The sequence below is a fragment of the Polypterus senegalus genome, chromosome 15, assembly GCF_016835505.1.
Source record: "Polypterus senegalus isolate Bchr_013 chromosome 15, ASM1683550v1, whole genome shotgun sequence".
Lineage (NCBI taxonomy): Eukaryota > Metazoa > Chordata > Cladistia > Polypteriformes > Polypteridae > Polypterus > Polypterus senegalus.
Genome location: NC_053168.1, coordinates 37,833,339 through 37,855,488, shown reverse-complemented (window position 1 = coordinate 37,855,488; position 22,150 = coordinate 37,833,339). Strand labels below are relative to the sequence as shown.

Genomic DNA, 22,150 nt, shown 5'->3' with positions numbered 1-22,150 from the left:
CAACCAACGCTTATTCCAATACATGTTAAAGAGAGGTAGAACCCACCCTGAAGCAGTGGGCACAAGGCAGGACTCAGTCTTAGATTGGTGCTGGCCCACATAGATATTCACATTTACCTACATTTCATTGACGAGGCGTTTAGTAGTTTTATTTGATTTCTTTTCCAGTCTGTTAAATATGCTTAAAGACTTTAGATGTCCACATTTTCCTGCACACTCTTGTTCTCTTTTGACCATTCCACTCTAGAAGATCAAGCTGAACAAACAGAAAGGCTGTACACATTGACAAGACAATAAGATTGTTTTTGTCCAGAACAGAATTTGGGTCCCAACACATTTTATGGTAAAAAAAAATGAAAAGCATTGTGTTTAGCAGGCAGAGAGTGAATATACTGTAAAAGCATTGTATCTCAGAAATGGGCAACAAAAGAAGACTGAAAAAACATTGATTTGTACTTTCCACTTCATCTTCTCAGTTTAAAGAGCTCTCACATCCTGTCCACAAGACAAATACCCTCTCCGTTGTAGAAGACCACAGTGCAGCAGGCCCTGAACAGCCCCTAGGCTGAAAATGAGTCACAGCGAAGTGAGGACTCATCTGAAATGCTGCTATCCACCACTGTTCTTGTTGTATTGACTTATGTCATAGGCTGCAGAGAGTTTGACAAGTGGAGGGATGATCTAGTGTTGTCATTTTAGTCGTAAACATCTGTTAATGTTTACCTTTTCTCATTTCTTCTTGTGTTGAGGATGTTCATTTTCCAGCTTATTGCTTTCTTGATGTTCATTTACACCTTTTTTTTGCCGTCTTCTCTTATTCTTATGTCCTACATGGTTATCCTTCCTTCTGTCTTGATTCGACCCTGGCACCTCAGGGAGCTGAAACCGGACTCGCCTGCCCGGGCGGCACGTTTGCTTTAGTTCCGCTGTCACCTCAGCTTTGAGAATAGACTTGATCACTGTGCCTTCTTGGGGTGTTTCAGAAACTTTCTTCTCAGTGTCAGTGTTTAAGGAGATTTCATTTGGCATTTCCAAATGCTGGGCTAGTTTTTCTTTTTCTTCCTCTACTTCTTTTTTTTGTTTTTCTTGTTCCTCTTCTGCTTCTTTGAAAGGTGGTGGATTAAGTGTCTGTTCTTCAGGCAAGTAAGGATCAGCAGAAAGGATGAGGTCCTTTGGTTGTAGTTCTTCGGTTAAGAGTTTCATTTCATCTGTGAAACCCTCAATCCGCATCATTATAATCCAGAGCAAAGGGTTATCTGAGACCAGCTCATCCAGCGCAATGGACTTGGACATCTGATGTCTGAGGTCTTTGTTAGCAGCTGAAAGGTTAGAGAGGCTGGCAACCATCTTTGCCCACTTCTGGTGCTTTTGGCTTTTTTCACTCTCCAGCTTCTCGAGCTTCTCCTTCAAGCTGTGTAGCTCCTCCTGCATTGCAGTGAGCTGATATATGTTGCCTTCCTCTTCTTCCTCTTCTTCCTCCTCCCCCTTTTTAGCCTCATTTTTGTCTGTCTCTTTATTTTTGATTTTCTCTAGAAGAAACGTATGGTCACCTTCTGACATTGGCTGAAAACAAATCTGGAAAGACAAAAGTTATATGTGTCTTAGAAATCAGCAGATAGACAAGCACACAGAGGAAAACTGCTTACTCCATCCATATGGGTGTTTTACTGCTAACAAAATTAAGAACAAAAATCTACAGCATTTTGGGTTGTTTGTCAGCAGCCGTTATGAGGTTGGCAATACTAAGGACATAAAGGTGCTGGAACACATTATCAAATGAAGAAACAAGAATGCACAGAGCAAGCATAGATGGAAGCAGGAAGAATTTGCAAGCAGAGGCTGTTCAGCCCAAAATCAAGCTGACACTGAAGGACTATAAGGTGTCCACTCCACCTCCTGGTCTATCATGTTGCCTGCAAAAATGGTCAAAGATTAAAGACTGTGTTAATATGTCAGTGAGAATCACATTTGCACAATATGTGCTAAAGGGCCTAAACTGGGTAATGCAAAAATTCATGCTGGCAGCTGCTAGCTCTGTATGTGTATCTGGTGCCCCTAAAAATCGAATAGCCTCCATTGGTCTGTTAAACCGCTAAATGAATTCCCATGGGCTCTGAATACTGGCATGAGTCTGGCCCTGATGTGTCTAGCTTCCTGGCCTCAACAGGATCATCCAGATAGGGGGCACTATGCTCCTCCTGACTGAGGTAAAGCCAACAACAGCTAGTGTGTGACTTACCCAAAGTGGTTGTGTTGCATGTGGCTTTGGAAATTTCTAGTTTTAACACTGAGGCCCCAAATTGAGCCCAGGATTGACCTGAAAATTACCTCTGGAGTGGCATTTACAGTTAGGATCGAGTCTACATTCAGGAGAAAACGTTCAGACGAATGGAGGGCATGTGGGCAGACCCTCAGTGAGGTGAAAGAAAAGTAAGTGGATATTTGTGCCACCTGTTACATGGGTAGAAGTCATCTGTGCACTTTAAAAAGGAGCCACCTTCACTTCATTAAGTGTAAAGGCCTGCAAGAATGGCCATTTTTGTAGTAATCTGGATATGTCTTTGAATTGTGTGCCTTTGTCAATGCTACAAAAATAGGCTCTCACTCCTTGCCACCATGAACTGAATTAGCAGGTTAGAAAATGGATGAGTGGAATATTAACAGAAGATTTCAGTCGAGGCATGTTACATGTTAAACTGCGAGAAATAACTCAGTCTTGTGGTCTTTTGGTTGTGCTGTGCCTTGTATTTGATTGTCCCGCATCTGTTTCCCTTGAATTGGATTCAGGAGGATCATGAAATGGACGGATTCATCCCTAATCAATTGAAGTCTTGTATGCTTGATGTAGATTTATGCAAATGTCTTATGCATCTTATTTGGTAGATGATAGTTTTTCCCGTGACAACATGTTGAAAACCATTTGACTTTGTTTCTGGAAAATGCTCATTATGTTACAGAAACATTGTTGACAATACAAGAACCAGCCTTGGACAGAATGCCAGACTATCAGAGGGCACATTCATATACATACACACCTTAATTCAATTACACTGGGCAAATGTAGAGACACTTTTCAGCCACGTCTTTTAAGATTTGGGCATGAAGTCCCAGAGAAAACTCAAACTGTTAAGGGGAGAGCATGCAAATTCCATACACAGTGAGAGGCTAGTGGTAAAAAACATTCAGTTTCTCTGTGGAATTGCAGCCATATGACAGGTATCTCCATTATCACACAATATGTTTTATTGAGATTAAGAAAGATTATTCATAGAATATTTTTTTATGTAATACTAATTTTTTATCAAGCAATCTAATGTAATGCTCGCACATGTCAGTCTGGAAAGTTCATTAGTGGTAGTTTTTCATCATCAATTTTCCATACATAATTATTAGTTTGTGGTGTATGGCAACTCTAACCCTGTCTCACCTTCAACAGGTTCAATGCACACACCAGCCCTGTCCTTTACACACAAAGTAGTGGCAGATTTTATTACTTAGGTCTTACCGTCAACACTTTCAAAGTACATATGAGGCCATCCCAAAATATCTGATTCATCTACTCATTTTCTGGTACACATACACCAATTCATGGTTGTGGGGTCTAGAACATCAACAGGGGCCATCTCAGGACGCTTGTATTCATACACTCATAAATCTTGACTCACTCATATTGGGCCAATTTAGAGCATCCAGTTAATACAAACTAAAATTCTTTGGAATGTGGAACATTGAAGTACATGAAGAAAACCAGATGAGACCCAGAAAGAATAATGACTTGATGGAGAAAGCGATTTCAACCCAGGACTTTGAAACTGTGAAGCAGCAACACTAATAATTGCTACTGGCTGAGAAATTACTAATTCCGGATGTGTTCGACACTCAAAGTCATGCTTTTTAGAAATTAAAATGTAAACCGTGTGTGTTTAAAAAGCCATAAGTACTTCATGGGGACAAATATGGCACACGGTGGCGGTTTCACTGTCAGTAAATAAGCAGCAAGACTTTATGTTTCTAGAATCTGGATTGCTGTGATCCAGGAATGTCTTGTGTAGATTCAGGGAATGAAGGCATGAATGGTTCTAGGATGTGAAACGATTAGTCTAGAAAACATGAACATGTTTTAGTGTATAGTTATGAGTCTGTCAAAACTAAAATACAGTAGTTTATAAGAAAAACACACCTAAAATACTGTTAGTTAAAAAGATCTCATATTACCAGTTTTCTAAAGTCTGCACCTCTACTTGTCTCTCTCATAAGTTTGAATTTTCCTGTTCAATAAATGAATGTACAAAGGGACGTTACCTTATGCTAATTGACTCCCTAGAGAGAGAGAGCAGCCCCTTCTGATAGCAGTGACAATAAAACAGGTACAATTTGCATAATATTGAGTAGTACTTTATGATGGATATTTTAGTGTTAAAAGTATTTTTTCAAAAACATTTCTAAATTTACCCAAAAAGTCCTATTTGACCAAACCTGTTTTGTACCTCCCCAGAAAAGTCCCAAAAACTAGACCCAAACAGTGCCAGAAAATGGTCCTTTTGGCTATTCTGTTGAGGCACTTCTTTTAAAATGTTTTAGGTTCATTAAATATAAGCCTTTCTCACGTGAACAAAATAAAAAAAAAAATGAATTATTAAAATGATTAGCAAAATCATATACTATATATCAAGTTAAACTAAATAATTTAAATGGCTAACAAAATCATATGACTTTGCATTTTCAAATGTATTAAAGGTTTGCAATAAGGACGCAACATTTTCAATCTCAATAATTCTAACCTCAGCATATATCTTTGGGAATGTGAGGGGAGAATCTGCACAGACAGAAATAAGCAAACAGTCAATGTGCGGATTCAGGATTCAAACTCCCCAGAAGCTGACAAGGTGGCACAGTAGGAAGTGTAAGTGTTGACTTGTCCAGGGACCTGAATTTGATTCCTATCATCATAACTGCATATGCAGAGCAGACATGTTCTCTCCATGCAAGTGTGAGATGTTATGATGTCCTTTTATATCCTCAAGATTTAAATGACTAGGAAATACTCTGACCTCTGAGCTCTGGTCCTCGACAAAAGGCAGTTCATACACTTCTTACAAAACAAACCACCCCAGGTCACTCTGACAAGTGTGCCACCATCTTTTTTGTGTTCTAACGATGTATATGACTGTATTTTGTGCTTGGAGTGTATGTATTGCATTTCAGATGAGAACAATCAGGTGATCTGTCCAATGTGCACTGCTGTTCTTTTCCTATCAGCTGTTCCTCACAGCCGTGACACTGTTTGTTGTGAAAAGAACCTGAAACCCAATTATTTTGCAGAGGTCGTTGCACCTCCCAATTCTTTACACTTGTGTGACGTTGTTATGCCTTTAAGAGTGAATGACTTGCCTTTGCAATAAAAAGGATCAGCAAGCCTGTGCAATGTGCATCATTGTCAGCAAACGTCACCATGGCTCTTTTTTTGTCAGTCACTTGACTTGAGAAGGACCTGAAGTCCAATTGCATTTCTAAGGAAGCCCAAAACTCTAATTTAGGAGTCGTTTTACACGTATCACGTCATATGGTGTTGATTTAGACCAAGATCAAGGTTCAAGGCTCAGTGGTTTATGAGTTTTTGCTTTAGTCAGACAACTTTTTATATTTATAGATAATAAAATGTATTATTATTATTAACTCTAAACTGGTGTGATGTGAATATAAAACGTGAAGAATTCATAGTTATTGAGGACAGTTTCATGCCTGATACTCCAGCTTGTCACTACTCAGAACAGAAATAAGGCTTTCAGAAAATGCATTTTTTGCCAAAATTAAACACTATGTTTATATAATTCTGTCAAGACAAAACATGACATTTACTACTTTGGCCTTTGCAACATAGAGCACTTTCATTTCAGTGCATCTCTTAACATGATTAATTTGTCTTTGAAATTTGAGAGGAAACCTACAAGAAAGGGTGAGAATGTACAAAGTCCATACACAAGTCTCAGCTTCCATGGTTCAAATGCTACATGCAAGCCCTTGTTTCCCAATCTGCTAGAGAAATGAAGGTTAATGAGTGAGCTTCTCTGATATGAAGGTGTGCTGCCAAAGAAACAGAAGAAATCTGCTAATTGATCATTCCTTTTCTAACCTGCGTATCCTATTCTGGGTTGTGGGGAGCCTGAGCCTGTCAAAAAGATGGCACAAACACACCCACAGTCCCTCAGACTGTGCTAATAAGGAGTCACCAATTCAATTGATCATGCAACCTCATTCCAGTGTTAACAGCCATCAGATTAGTTTTAAGGCAGTTTCACTTTGTTGGTGTTCCCTGATAAATTTGCTTGGCATCAGAAAACGGTATGCTAAGTTTCATTCAGAGCTTTCTGAGCTGTGCCATCAGCCTGCGCATACAACCACATTGAAAAGCTACTTTGAAAACAGTCAAGCAGAGCCCTGCCGAGTTGTCACCTCCACACTTACATTCCTCCTTGTTGTGTTCACCCTGCTTCTCTTTGCAGCTGCTCTCCGGTTAAGACAAGCGTCCCACGCTGCCAAGACGGAGACTAGCACAAAGAGGAACAGAGCTCTCACACGGATGCAGATAAATGGCAGAAAAGCAAAACCCGGCAAATGAGGATCCGGAGCTTCAGCCTCAGAACCAGGCATGAGCAAATCACGAACCATTTGGCTCTGCTCTCTAACTCTGTACTCGGCAGAAGGAGTGCTCACTTTACCAAGTGTGATTTTTTAACTCAAGCCGGTCTCCTGCCTGACCTTGCAATCGGGAGTTCCAACAAAGCACTGACATACTTGGCAATGGGACCCATACTTATAGCCATGATGACATCACAATTACGACTCGTGCAGCTCCCTGTCAATCAAGTTAATCCTTGTACGTCTTTAAAGGCCCATTACTGGCAAAGCAATCACCTAGCAGCAGCTTGTTTATAGGGTCATTATTGTTACATGTACAGTGTATAAAGTACAATGATGTTCTTATTTGATTGTACTACTCAACATGCAACATGTCATCCTTCTCTGGCACCATGATCAGTGAGTAAAACTACCTTACCTTAAAACTGTTGTCCACCTTTCCTGAAAAATCTCAACATTTGTTTTAGAAGGGTATAATCTGTATGCTATCTCTTAAATCTTCCTATTTAAGGATCCACGGAATAGTTAACAACAATTAAGTTTGGAAAACAAAGGTTATTATCACATATTCTAATAAACAAATATCAAGGTAGCTCATTTCTCCTGGACATGGACATCATTGATTTAACACAGTGAGCTCCAGGCCTCATTTGTTTAATTGGCCTTAGCATAAACTTTATTCACTTGTTGTCAGTCCATGCATTCTCAGGCCCTGCTAAGTCCATTATCTTCTCTTAATAGGCTGTAAATAATGTACACTGCATTATAGCAGGTTTGTCTACAATGATGACCTCACACTGATAAGCCCAGCAATGCAGCAAAAGAATGAGTGACTTAACCTGCTAATGAAGCAGCTTTCCTGTAGTCTGGGAGACTGGGGCAAGTTGGGGACGGCATTATGTTGCTCAGTGAACAAGTTCAACATTTAACTCACCCGAATCTCTCTTTGTTCAGTGTGAATCTTTGCTGTTGTGTTCTGTTTTTGTGTCGGTGTGACTGCTCCAGTTTTCCTCCCGCATCCCAAATGCGTACATTTTAGGTTTATGGATGACTTTAAATTGGACAAGTATGAGTGGTACCTCTGGAATAAGCTCCAGGTACCACTACCACCTATTTGAATTACATTAAGCAGATTCAAAAATGGATAAATGGACAATATTGAAACATGAATCTATTAAATTTTTTAAAGTTTTTTTTACACTTGCTAGAGGCAGTAAAATTCTTATTTGCATGTGCTAATCGGCATGATACGCATCATCTCTCTCTGGCACCATGATTAGTGAGTAGAACTACATTACCTTGAAATTGCTGTCCCCCTTACCTGAAACATCTTAAAACATTTTTGCCAATTGAGGATAACCTGTGCGCTTTATTTTCAAATCTTTCTATGTAATGATGGCCTCACACTTATTAGCCCAGTTAAAGTTTCACATTAAAGCTCTGTCACAATTGTGCTTTGTCTAATTTTCCAGTTTTTTTGTATTAACAGTATAGTTGAACTTTATAATTAGGATGATTTTTATAACCAGTTTTCACTGACAGTGTCTACAATAGAAAAAGAAAGCAGCCGAGTCAAGCTTCTTTCCTTAAAAGCAGTAGATTGACTTTTTAGAGGAGCAAAAACTGGCAGCCTTCTGTCATGAATTCCATTTTCAGTTCTGCCTTGCTTATGCCCATTTTGAGTATCATTATTTATTTATAGTTATTGTTATTTCACCTATATTTTGTGGAGATTTCTTCTTGGTCATAGCCAACTTGCTGATGGTTGCTATGTGGTTACCATGTGATTCATGTCACATGATGCATGGTGCCATCACCTGGGGCCAGAGTTATAAAACTTGCATATGGACAAAGAGTGGAAGGAACTTGCTTATATTTATGGCCACTTTGACCCCTCCATTTGTAACATTTCGAATAAAAAAGAAAATGAAGACTCCCTTGATCAGAGTAGAGAAATGCAGCCAAACTGGCCAAATGACGACTCGCGTGCTTAATAATTCATATATAATGAGCTGTTATTATAATGGGTGTTTATGCAACAAACATATCAAACCTTAAAAGTGATGAATATGATGTTACAGACTGTACTTTAGTTCCCTATTAAGAGGGCCAGTTCTGAATATTTCCACTGAAGAACCTTTTTGGTCATTCGTCCGTTTATATCAGCTACCTGTTGTCACTTCTAGGGGAGCTGGCCGACTGGTCAGGAATATCTCAACCAAGCTTCACTCCGTCATTCCCGCTGTGCTAGAAGCTGTTAACTGACTAACAAGGCACTAAATTCAGTTTTCGCATGGTGGGTGAAAATGCATCAAACATAATTTTTTTTTTTTTTTGCCAACATCAGAAAGCAATTTATAGCAGTGTCAAGTTTTCTTAATTTAATTGGAGCATTTTACTGCACTTACATTGCAATAAGGGCACCTAATGAGAATGAAGCTGCATGTGTTTACCATAAGCAGTGACATTTTTGCACAAGTCATCTGTGATGCCAAGACGAGACTGACAGAAGTCGTGGATCAGTGACTATGGTCAATCTGTGATTTATTTATTTTGAGACAAAGTAGCTTTAGCAGGATTGATGGTGCTGTACGTGGTAGCTGGCTTGTTGATAAGGTAACTGGGTGAACCTTCTGTTTTTCATAAGGCTTGTACTATTCATTGTAACAGTAATCCTGTCATTACATGTTCGTGCTCAGATGCTGATGCCTTACACCTTTCCGACCTTCAGAGGGCAAAGGAGAGTAGCTAATATGCCATGCAGGCTCGTACGCACTCAGTTTCGAAGCTCAGTGTAGGACTCAATGCATCAGACTGGAGGCTGCTCCACCAGTCAAAGTCTGCAGCATCGTGGTTGCATATGTACAAGTTTGATTAGCATTGATTGTATGAGGGTAGCAGCTGGGCAGAGTTCGTAAAGCATTCACATACACATATTTACAAGATGATTGCCATTTAATGTATATAGATCAAATTGCGTAAAAAATGTGTGTTTTTTGGCATATGTATGTTCCTGTTTTTTGGCGTTCACTTATTTTCATGCTCAATTTCATGCCAAGGTTTATAAATGGGACCCCTGGGTAGTACTCATGATGGCGGAGCAGTAGAATAATGGACATTCCAGCTTTTGGATATATTACAAACAATTTTGTGTGCCTCATGGATTCTTTTTTCGTATGGTAAATTCATTTGGTTAGTTTGGATTTTGACTTTGACTCACTTATTTGATTTTTGATTCAGTGTGGTATTTTAGCTTTGCCATCTGTCTCTTTTTACTTTAAGGCTAATCAATTTCAGCTTTTCTTTTTGTCTTGTGAGTTTGTCTTCTCCATTTAAGCTGATCTTCATATCTCAAAAGTCGTAGTGCACATTCTGCTTTTTCGGCTCGGGGCCTATCACAACAACCTTCAGGACTGAAAACCAGCTCCCTTGCTCTAGTGAAAACTCAAAAGTCAGAAGCTGGTCATGTTTATCAGTGATGTTGTTTCATTTGGCAGATGGTGCTGATCAGACTGATCACTTTTTTGACTTCTTTCTCACATGAGTTGCTTTCTGCTTCTCAACCTGAATCCTGAATTACTACTGTGAGGCCTCTCGGACCCAACCCCATGCTGAATGAACATGATATGAATACTGTTGGGGATTCACAGGACCCAAGTGGATCAGCCTTTCTACCCACAGCAAACATCAACCTATGCTACTTTAAAGACGTAGTAGTCAAATTAGAGGATATGACATCTCTGTTATACTGGAGGGATATACTGTAATCATATCAGTCGTATTTGATCCCTCTTAGGCACTGTAAGGGATGGCCGGTAGCTCAACCCGGCCGGAATGCCCAGAGACTAGAAGGATGGGGGAAGGCAGCTACTGTGGGACACTGCCTTCCCCAAGACTCTAGATTGCAGCTTCCCTGGACTGCAGCGGTGTCCTGGATTCCCACAGGGCACTGTGGGACATGGAGTTTGGCATCACAGCCCTGCTAGGTACCGTGGGTGCCGCCAAGGTAAGCTGTGGGATGTTGGGAGACAAGGTCCTCACTTAGCCTGGAAATACTAGAAGGTCACGAGAAATGAAAGCCCCAAAGTACTTCTCGGCCAATTAAAAACTTGAGTTCTCCATCTGACCTGGAAGTTCTGGCAGGTCACATGGACGGAAGAGCAGTAGCACTTCCGGGTCGGGGACTCTATAAAGGACTGTTGAAAACCCAGCAAGTGAGCCTGAGTCGGGAGGAGGAGGTAGACATTGCTTGCTGGGAGGTGCGGAGGAGGAAACAAAGAAAGAAAAGAATACTGTATTGATTGATAATTGTGTTTACTTGCCTGTAAACCTCTGGCTGTGGTGCTTGTAGGACACTGAGAAAGAAGAGAAAGAATAAAAAACGTTCTTAGTGCTTGTACCCTATGTCCTGCATGTCTGTCTGTTGAATTTAAGGGGCAACAGTGACCCCTAGCGTCTACAGAACCCATGATGGTTTATTTCACTCCTGGCATCAAAACACAGTTATTGTATTCACAGTTCCTACGCAGAATGGGCATGTAAGCCACCTTTTCCCTGGGTTAGTAACAGAAATTTGATTTAGCTGTGACAGCTCCTATTGCAGTTGCTCTGTGGAACATTTCTGCAGTATTTTATGATGGGAGTGGATTCTAAATTCTGCAAATGTGAGGTGGTCTGTTGGTACTGGGCAACACACTTTAGCAAGTGGGTCTGTAATAAATTGTGCAGTAAGCAATAAATCCATGCAAAGTGGAGCTCTGTTATACATTTGAATGAGGAGTTCAACATTGGTAGCTTTATACACCCGGGCAATCATCTGCCATACCAGATGATAAATGCTCAAGTGGACATTATGTTGACAAAATGATTACTATTATCTCACAGGAATGCCAATGTGAAGTTAGTATGTTCTTCCTAATTCTTTATTAAATTTCTCTTAGTATTTTTTTAATTACTATATCCTAAAGATGTATTGGTCAGGTTAAATGCTAATTGACAATATTAGGGTGAATATGAATATGGTCTGTCATCATATCCAGGGGTGGTTCCTGCTTTGTGCCCAGTGTTGACAACGTAGGCTCTGACAGCCATGTCTCTGAATTGGATTAATAGAGTTTGATAATGAATGGCTGAAAGACAAAAATAAAAACACATAAAACAAAAGTAATGAAGGACATGTAGAAACGGTGGAAAAGAAAACAAAAAAATTAGACAGAAATTCAATAGATCAGAACAAGCTGTAAAGCTTTGATTGATCATATTCCTAACAGAAAGGCCATTTTCTAGTAGCATTCTAAGAGAGTACAGCTGGAAACAGTTAAAGGCCAAGCCAAATGGTCCAACAATGGAGTCATAACAGGATGTCAGAATGCTGCTTTTCTTATCTGCTGCTAATCTGCTGTTTAAAGAGATTAGATGACCAAGGGTGAAAGTGCAGCTGAAGTATCCCAACAGTTTAGCAGAATTAGAGAGTAACAGTTACAGTAATAATAATAATAATAATAATTTTTATTTATATTGCACTTCATATTTTAGAAATCTCAAAATGCTACAGAGTAAAAACTAAAATAATAAAACAAGAAAATCTATGTATGCTTTAACAAAATATCTTTCTAAAAAGATGAGTTTTTAGATTCCATTTAAAAACATCACTCAACTGTGGGGCTCTCAGGTAGTCAGGGAGGGCGTTCCACAGTCTCGGCGCCACAGATGAAAAAGCCCTGTCACCCATACTGCGAAGCTTGGTTCTAGGGACTTGGAGAGTGTTAGTGTGTACAGAGTGGAGAGTGCGTGAGGAGGTATGAGGGGTAAGGAGTTCCTGTAAGTAAAGGGGGGCATGTCCATAGACGCACTGATGGTTGAGGAGAACGACCTTGAACTCAATTCTGAGTGGAACAGGGAGCCAGTGAAGGGTTTTCAGGATTGGGGTGATATGGTCATGCTTTTGCACTCTCATCAGGATCCTGGCAGCGCAATTCTGAATATACTGGAGTCTCTGAATACTCTTGCCAGGAATCCCGATGAGGAGCGCATTACAGTAATCCAACCTGGAGGAGACAAAGGCATGGACGAGCTTCTCTGCATCTTCCAGGGTGAGAGTTGGTCGGAGTTTAGCAATATTCTTGAGGTGGTAGAAGGAAGACTTACAGAGGTGTTTGATGTGGGCGTCAAAGGTGAGTTGAGGGTCCATTTTAACACCCAGATTGGTGACAGATGTGGAAAGGGGAATGTTTTGGCCAGCGAAAGTGATACTGGTGATGGTAGAAGAGCGGAGATGGTGTGATGTGCCAACTAAGATGGCTTCTGTTTTGGATCTGTTTAGCTGAAGAAAATTGAGCCTCATCCACGCCTCTATCTCCTCCAGGCAGGTAGTCAATGTAGAGATTGGCAGAGGAGCAGCAGAGGAGGTGGGGGTAGTCCTGAGGTAAAGCTGAGTGTCATCAGCATAGCAGTGAAAAGATAAACCATGTCTGCTAATGACATTTCCAAGGGGGAGCATGTAGATGGTAAAAAGGATAAGGCCTAGCACAGAGCCCTGTGGGACACCACAAGTGACGTTGTGAGTATGAGATTTTTCGCTGCCCAGGGCGACGTGCTCAGTTCTGCCGGTCAGGTAAGATGTGAACCAATTGTAAACATTTCCAGAGAGTCCAATGGTGTATTTCAGGCGGTGAAGGAGAATGTTGTGGTCTATTGTGTCAAAAGTAGCTGTCAGGTCAAGGAGGATGAGTAAAGAAGGGGAACCAGTATCTGCTGTTATCAGAAGATCATTGGTGACCCTGACCAGGGCTGTTTCGGTGCTATGACCAGGGCAGAAACCAGACTGAAACTTTTCAAACAGATTATTCAGTTTGAGGTGGTCATGAAGTTGAGTTGCAACTATTTTTTCCAGAACTTTAGAGAGAAATGGAACATTGGAAATGGGCCTATAATTGGAGAGAACTTCAGAATCCAGGGTGGGTTTTTTCAGTAGGGGTCTGATGACAGCAGTTTTTAGTGAAGAAGGAATATGGCCAGCCAAAAGGGACTGGTTTATGATCCTGGTGATAAGTGGAGAGACGGCAGAGACGTTGGCCTTCAGTAAAGCTGAGGGGAAAGGGTCCAGGGAACTGGTAGACAGTTTCATTTTCCTGATGACATCCTTTACCTCTTCCCGTGTGGCAATAGAGAAGGAGCAAAGGGGCTGGACAGTCACAGACAGTAGGTCGACAGTTGGGGGGGGCAGGATATCCGTGGTGGAGAGGTGTAATCGGATGTTATCAACTTTTTGTTTGAAGAAATTTATGTGCATAGGAGAGGTGCATTAGCAAAGAATAATGTTCTTGTAATTATTAATCATTTAATATGTCTTTTGTTGAGAAGTTGTACTGACCCTCAGTGTCTTTGAGAGCCCTGGATTCAACCTTTCTTTTACTTCATACATCATGGTGAGACACCCAAAATGAGTTCTTATCTTTGCCAATTCTTTGAAATATTCACCACAATTTATTAAACACGTCCCACGATGGACTGACTCCCTACCCTTAGTTATTTTCTAATTCACACCCACCTCTCTGCAACTCCATAAATAAAAATGCTTAATCCTTCAAAGATGGCGGGGCTAGTCAAAATGCCCTATTAAATGCTGTTAGAAAAGCTGAAATGGATTCTTTGCTGGTGGAAATTTTAGCTTCCAAATTACACAGATGCATCAATCACCAATGCTGTCCTGTTCAATGTAGCCCTTTTTGAGTCATGGAGACCTGGCAGCGTCCTTATTCTGCTTCTGGGGCAGGGTCTTCCTGACTGAAGAGGAAAATGAAAAACATGTTAGTCAGTGGTGTGCTCATACCCATTACAGAAACCTATGAGAGATGTATAGAGACTTCACTAACCCCAGTCCAACTCATTTACAGTCTGTCTTCTCCTTTTACAATGTTAAAGGCATTTACTCATTTAAAAACCGTGCATAGCATGCAGTAGCTGAATAAAGCACATGATAGTGTTCAATGAAAGCACAAACACCATACAAAATCAGAGCATAAATATACCTTATTGAGGGGGCGTTGTGACAGTGAAGGTCGGCTCCTTACTCCCTCTTCATTTTTGGGAGCCTCTTGAACCCGACATCGTCAATAGTCATGACCATGATGAGCTGAGCAGATGAGGACAAACACACCAAGCAAGGCGATGGTGAAAAGTGCAAGTGCTTTTATTAAAAAGAAGTCAAAACTAAACAAGTGTTCAAAAAGTTCAGTAAATAAATAAATAATCCATAAAATGAAGGTGTCTTTTCCTTAAAGCCATGCACCTTCTTACTTACTGGTGGCTCCACTGCTTATCCCATATAGGCCTTGCAACAAAGAAGTCACCCTACTGACAGATGCAGCTGACCTTCCACAGGTCTGGGTTCTTGCTGTCCCATAGCTACGGTAAGGCTCCCTCTTCGGACCTAGGCCGAGGTCCCCAGTGGCCATGGCGCTCACGTTAGAGCTCTCCTCCCAAGCCTCTTTGACCCCCGCCGTCTTCCTGGTTTTCTATGGTGAGTTTCTCCTTTTAACACACATCACTCTGCCTGCCTTCACCCTCTCTTGAACTCACTCACATACACCGGCTCATTCTGCCTCCTGCCTCTCTCTCTGTCTCTCTCTTCCTTTAATCTCAGTTCTCTTCTTGTTTTTTTTCTCTCTCACACTCACGCTTCCCTTTTCAAACTGGGATGTGGCACAGCTGCAGCAATCGGCAGCTCCTGGTGTCAATTACAGTTGTGGGCGATCTTGCACCTGTGCACTAAGTGCAGGGCCATCCGCTCCCACGTTGTGCACTGGAACTGCTCTTACCACACTACCACGCCCCCACGTGAAGACGCAAGTCTGGCGATTATTTGTTTAAAACGCCAATCGGCCGTGGACCTCACTTTACCACAGGTGTCTTTGGGAACTGGGCCACAAGCAGTTTCCTTGTGTTCAGGATGGGTGTCTGGTTGTAAGCTGTGCCAGTGGGTGGTGCTATTTACCAGTGGCACAAAACCACTACATGTCCCAAAATAATTATAGCTGGGGAACTAATTAATGCTTTGGGGAACAGACAAGACAAAGACAGTGGAAAATGACAGAAATTGTTGTCACAAATATGTGCCGGAAAAACGAAAGGTATAGATCATTATGCGACAACTGTCTTGGCTTGAAAAATTGATGTTTAAGTTTTTAAGCTTTTTCCTGCATGCCCCATAAACTAGAATGTAAAGTGCCAGTGATACAAGATATTTTTTTTAATTTATTGAAACTTAATTTTAGAGCACAATTTCGCATTGAAAAATATCAAATTTATCTTTGATGAATAAGGGCTGTTACTATCCTGTACAATGAACAAGCAGCTAGGTCTTGCCTTTTACAAGGGGTGGGGAATTCACTGTTGCAGGGACGCAATGGATTTCATTCCTGTAGAGTGTATGTCTATTCTTAAACTTAAAATACTGTGTGTATTTACAAATTATAATATAATTAGTGCAAATACAGTGTTTTAAGCGTACAGGAATGCCATTTTGCTACTTCTAAAATAGTAATTTAAGTGTTCCATCTTTCCTCATATCCCTCATTTCATCTTTATTTCTGAAATTGCTTTTCTTGGTGAGGGTCGTGGTAGCAACAGGCCAGGTAGGTCAGCCCAGACTTCCCTGTTCCCATCTGTAGATTCCACCTCTTCCTGGGGAATTTCCAAGTGTTTCCTAGACAACCAACAGATATAATCCTTCCAGCATGTTCTGTATCTGCTGCAGGTTCTTGGCCCAGTGGAATATGCCTGGGGCAGCTTTAGGGAGAGCCACCTATGGGTATCCTTATGATATGCCCAAACCATCTCAAGTTGCTCCTCTTGGTTCCAGTGACTCTGCTCTGAAATCGTCTTAAATCCCTGAGCTCCTCACCCTATCATGGATTGTCAGCCTAACCACCCAGTGAAAAACCTAATTTTTGCCGCTTGTATCTGCAATCTCCTTCTTTCGGTTATTACTCACAGCTAATGACCATAGCTGAGGACAGGGATGTAGATTGATCGGTTAAACTAAGAGTTTTGACTTTTGACTCAGCTCTTGCTTCACCTCCATGGACCGGTACAGCACCTGCAGGATAGCTGCCACCACTCCAATCAACTTAACAATCTCACATTTCTTTTTTTCGTAACTTGTGAAGAAGATCCTGAAGTAGTTGAACTCCCCCACAATGCCCACAGCTGTTTCCCCCTCTGCTGGAGTGAGTAATCCTCTCTTTTCCGAGAGAGGAAAATGGAGGTGCTGATCCTCATCCCATCTGCCTCACACTTGGCAGTGAATTGCTCAAGTGCATGCGGAAGGTCACTGTTACATGAGGCAAAGAGGACAATATTAACTGTAAATCCCCTAGCCTCCCCGACTGGACACTGTCACATCCTCGGCTGTGCTATGAACAGGAACTGTGACAAGAAACAACCTTAACAGAGTCTGACACCCACCATGAAGAAATTTGACATAATGCAAAGTATTAGGACACGGCTCTCCCTGTTACCCCATATTCCTGCAGTACTTCATGTTGAGTACACATGTTTAGGGACACGGCCGTATGCTGTTCTAAGTCTTCAAAACACATGTAGACTGGGTTATCATATTCTCATGCCATACCATTACTTTACTTTCTAACACCCAATGGCACACTGAATGCTGGTCATGCACCTTACTGTTTTCACAACATTTATTTATATAGCACATTTTTATACAAGCCATGTAGTTCAAAGCTCTTTACAAGATGACAAAAAGAAAGTTATATGAAATGAAAAACAAATAAGATTAGGCATTAACACAGTATTAAAGAAAGGTAAGGTGAGATGGTAGGGAGGACAGGAAAAGCAAAAAAAAAAAAAATACTCAAGTAAGGCTGGAAAAAAAAATCTGCAAAAAGACTGCCCAGCCTACACTGGGATTGTACCTAACATACTGTAAATATTTGTAAATCAGTCCTCTTTGTTTTCAGGCTTCATGTGATAGTTTTGATGATGTTGGTCTTCTGAACAGCTGGGGCACCCACCTTTAATCCATCAACACATGGAGCTGCATGGTGCCTTGATCAGGTGGTGGTGGTGCTGTTTGCCACCACAGAAGAATCGGAAAAGACAGCAGAGAGTGGTAGAGATTAATAAAGATTGCGAAACCCTGAAGGATATGATAATTCTATGCCCATATAGTCTATCAGGAAATACAACTGAAATGTAGCTACAAAGGAACCATAATAAAATAATAGGTTTTTAGCATTTTTATGAAGTGTTCCACAGTACTATCTTGGCAAATTTCTATCAGAGTATTCCAGATTTTGAGTACATAACAGAAAAAGGCAGCATCACCACTTCTTTTAAGTTTGGCTCTTGGAATTATAAGTAGACCTTCATTTGAAGACCTAAGGTTACGACTTGGAGTGTAGGGGGACAGGCATTCCAAAATATAGGACAGAGCAAGAGTATGAAAGGCTTTCTGAACCATTAGTAGTATTTTAAAGTCAATTCTGAATGACACGGGTAACCAATGTAATGACACTATAACTGGTGAGATGTGCTCAGATTTTCTTTTCCTAGTTAAGATTCTGGCTGCTGCATTCTGCATTAATTGCAACCGATTGATGTTTTTCTTAGGTAGTCCTGTTAGAAGTCCATAACAGTAATCTAGTTGACTAAAAACAAAAGTGTGAACTAAGTTTTCAGTGTCTTGTAAAGTTTTAAGAGGTCTAACTTTTGTTATATTCCTTAAGTGAAAAAATGCAGACCTTGTAATCTGGTTAATATGCAATTTAAAGTTTAGGTCAGAGTCAATAATTACCCCTACAGTGTTTACCTCCATCTTGACCTTTAAGTCTAAGGGATCAAGTTTATTTCTGATACCCTCACTATATCTATTTTTGCCAATTGCTAAGATTTCTGTTTTCTCCTTATTTAGTTTGAGGAAGTTACTACTCATCCATTCAGAAATACTGCTAAGACATTGGATCAGAGAGCCAAGAGCATCAGGTTCATCAGGTGCTATAGATACAGTAAATACAATTGTGTGTCATCTGCATAGCTGTGGTAACTCAGACTTGTTCTTTGAGATAATGTGGCCAAGTAGAAGCATGTAGATTGAAAAAAAAGCAGAGGACCCAGAATAGGTCCTTGTGGTACACCATATATAATACCATGGGTCTAACAAAGAATTTTCTACCTGTTAAATAAGACTGAAACCAATTTAAGACACTGGCAGAGAGGCCCATCCATTATCTTAAGGCAATTTATAAGGGTACTGTGGTCTGTGGTGTCAAATGCTACGCTCAAGTCTAAGAGAATAAGAACAGATACATGGCCTCTGTCCACATTATACTGCAAGCCATTTACTACTTTAACCAGTGCAGTTTCTGTACCTTGATTTGCTCTAACATCTGACATGAAACTTGTCAAGAATAGAAGAATGTTTAATTATATAATCATTTAGCTGATTAATTACTTCCTTTTCTAGAGTCTTCTTTAAGAAATGCAAGTTAGAGACTACGCTGTTATATTCACTAAGATTAAGATTAGCAGCTTCTTTTTTGTTGTTCTCCAAATATACTGAGTATAGATAAGAAAAATTCAATCTTTAAGTTCCACATTAATTCACAGATTTTGATCATGTGGATCAGTTTGATCAATTTAATTTACTGTTTGTCAGGGGTTAATTGTTTGATGTATAGAGTTGTTCTTTATGTATGTAGTAGTATACTGTGAACATCTGCATATGGAAACATGGTTTTCTGGTTGAAAAAATGAAAGAGGATAGAAGAAGCAGAGGCAACCTCCAGTATCGGTAGAAACCACCCATATTACAGCCCCTTCTCCATTTATTACAGTATGGATTATGAAAAGTCTTAAAGACACAACAAAGATGACACTTTGTCTGAGTAAGGTGATCACCCAGAAGGGTCAAAGGAGCAGTTTGATTATTTCTAAAAAGTTACAACTGGCTATTGCTTCATAACATTAAACTGTGAGGAAGCATAAATAAGTCATTAAATTTGCTTTCCCTAACTACAAGTCAGTGACTTAGTTTTTTAAATGAGTGGAGTCCATGTACTGTCTCCTGTAGTGGTACATACAAAGCTGGTCACCAGACTTCACTAAGAAACAAAACAAATACCTTTGAAAAATCAAAAGTGCACATTTTCTAAGTAATAAACATAATAAAATGCATCTTATATGAATCTGATTATGTTCTGTAATCTTTTTGTCTGTGTTTGAGCTCACCTTCATAATTGATTCCAGTGTTTTCAGAGGTTTAAGTTTCAAAAACCTCTGGACCACAGAGATTTTTGCTTCCCAATCACATTTGGGTTTATGTTACTGATTTTGGAATGCTGATCATAAAAATCAGCATTAAAATTTTCTGTCCTACACTTTTTTATTGCAATTGCCTGTTTTTTTTAATCTAAAAAGGATGGTACTGCTACTAGGAATGTACCTCAGATAATTCATATTGCAAATGGGACAGCCATGATAAAGAATTTTATTACATTAAAAAGAACAGGCCGCTCCATAAGCATTTGTTTCCAGGGTACATAAACTACTTGTTGGTACAGCAAAGGTAACTTTGCCTCATCGTTTTATAAAACTTGGGACTGATGAAGCACCAAACTGTGCCCAACTGGTTGACGGCATGCTTCAAGAATGCAAAACCATAAAGTGGAACATTGAGGTGTACATCTGTGAGTGGGTAGAGGTGCATATGGACAACGATATAATCAGAGGAATTCTACCATGGTGATAGAGAATCCATGTTATAAGCATCCCACTGGGGAAATTATTAAAGTGACAACTGAGTGCTGATGTGAAACAAATGAGGCTGCCCCAGAATTTGAGTTTTTATGAGAATGTATTAGTTTTGTATTCATCATTTCGGACTTTTGTTGGGTTTTTCCAATATTGTCAGATGGGACGGATCTGTTAAACATGGCAGAGATAGAGAGAAGGGTTATACTGATTTATTTTTGTTGTTTTTATTTTTGATAGTTGTTGTGAAGAAGGTCATGATTTTATACTTTGATTGGCAATGAAGTAAATAAAGAGCTTACTGTTTTTGCACTTGTTTTTCAATGGAATGTGCACCTCATTCCCTCACTCGTGCTTGATCATGAGCTGCAAGATGCCCATGTTGTTATTTTGCTGAGTCCCTAGAGCATGGATATCCAGTGGCCTGAGTAGAGTAGAGTATATTCACTCAAGAAAGTCAGTCAATCGGAAGCCTCCTTACCATGGCCTGACCAGTTTCTGCTACCTTATGTTGTGGTCTTTCGTTTCTCCTAGGATAGGCAGTTATGCCTTGAATATGATTTTTGGATGGAGCATCTCTTGACACTATTCACACATTGGAAGCAAAGCGACACTGTGTATAACGCTAGTGCCTCACTGTTTCAGGGGCATAGGTTTGAGTCCTGGCATGGTTAATGTCTGTAGAATTTGAGTGTTCTCTCATTCAATTCTGATGTCAAGATGACCACCATAACAATAAAAGGCCAGTGAAGAATGATTGCCATTATTAAAACAAATCCATATAGACATTCTCACCAGCAGTTCTAAACCTGAATATCTGAACTACACACCACACTGGAAAAAGTGTGGCAATTGAATTTGTTGAGTAATTATTCATCTTATACGGCAAGGAGTTCTTTTTTAATAATTTTTTTAAAATTTTGTCATTTTTCCTAGTGGGATGTATAGCTCCCCTGCTGTTATGTAGATTAGTTTGCTATTTGTGTAGGTTGGTATTTGTCACTTTCTTGGTCTAAATGTGAAGTCACTCAACATTTTTAACTTTAATCCCACAATGGAAGCCACCTCCTTGTCAGTTTTCCAAGTCAATACTGAATGATTTTTGCAGTATGTCATTCAGTGAAGCAATGACTCCTATGCAAAGTGTCTGCATGCAAAATGTCCTATTCCATCTGCATTAATGATTAATGAGGTGTTTAATTTGTGTGACATGACATACTCTTGGAGCCACTGCATGCCAGGTGCCCTTCACTTTCATGTCATCTGCTCCTTTGCTGGCCCTCTCGGCTCTTCCTCCACATTGCCATTTCACACAAGTGTCTGGTTAGGTAGTTTCTTAAGACTCGTATATTTTGTCATGGGATTGTCCACTCAGTAAGTGAGACTACAACGTGGAGAGCTTTTTTCAAGTTTTGAAGACGAACAGAGAAAATGAGACAGAAAGGGCATGTTGGAACCAAGGAGAGGGGCTCACAATTTTTTCTTGCTAGTAGGGCACTCCCTACTTTTAGCAGGTTTCTGAAGGCTGGCTTTTTTGATTACAGGTAATATCTGCCTGCTGGAGGAGAACTAAAGTTTGGAGGGCTTCTGCACTTTTTCCACTAACACTATAGTAAAGCTTACACCATATGTTGGCATTAGAGTGTGTCAGCAGTAGGAACCTGCTGTTCAGAATAGATTTACATTCAGCCATTGAAATAGTGTATCCATAAATCAGAGGCACAGTGGTCTTCCTGGT

General features: G+C 40.2%; 1 protein-coding gene across 1 annotated transcript; it reads right to left on the bottom strand.

Moving 5' to 3' along the window:
• Positions 1 to 729: 729 nt before the first annotated feature.
• Positions 730 to 6,669, bottom strand: LOC120516123 (neurofilament medium polypeptide-like). The gene is made up of 2 exons (XM_039737580.1): positions 6,466 to 6,669; positions 730 to 1,575 (listed from the first exon to the last, which is right to left on the bottom strand). The coding sequence occupies exons 1-2, from the start codon at positions 6,667 to 6,669 to the stop codon at positions 730 to 732; spliced, it is 1,050 nt and encodes a 349-aa protein (XP_039593514.1).
• Positions 6,670 to 22,150: the final 15,481 nt, after the last annotated feature.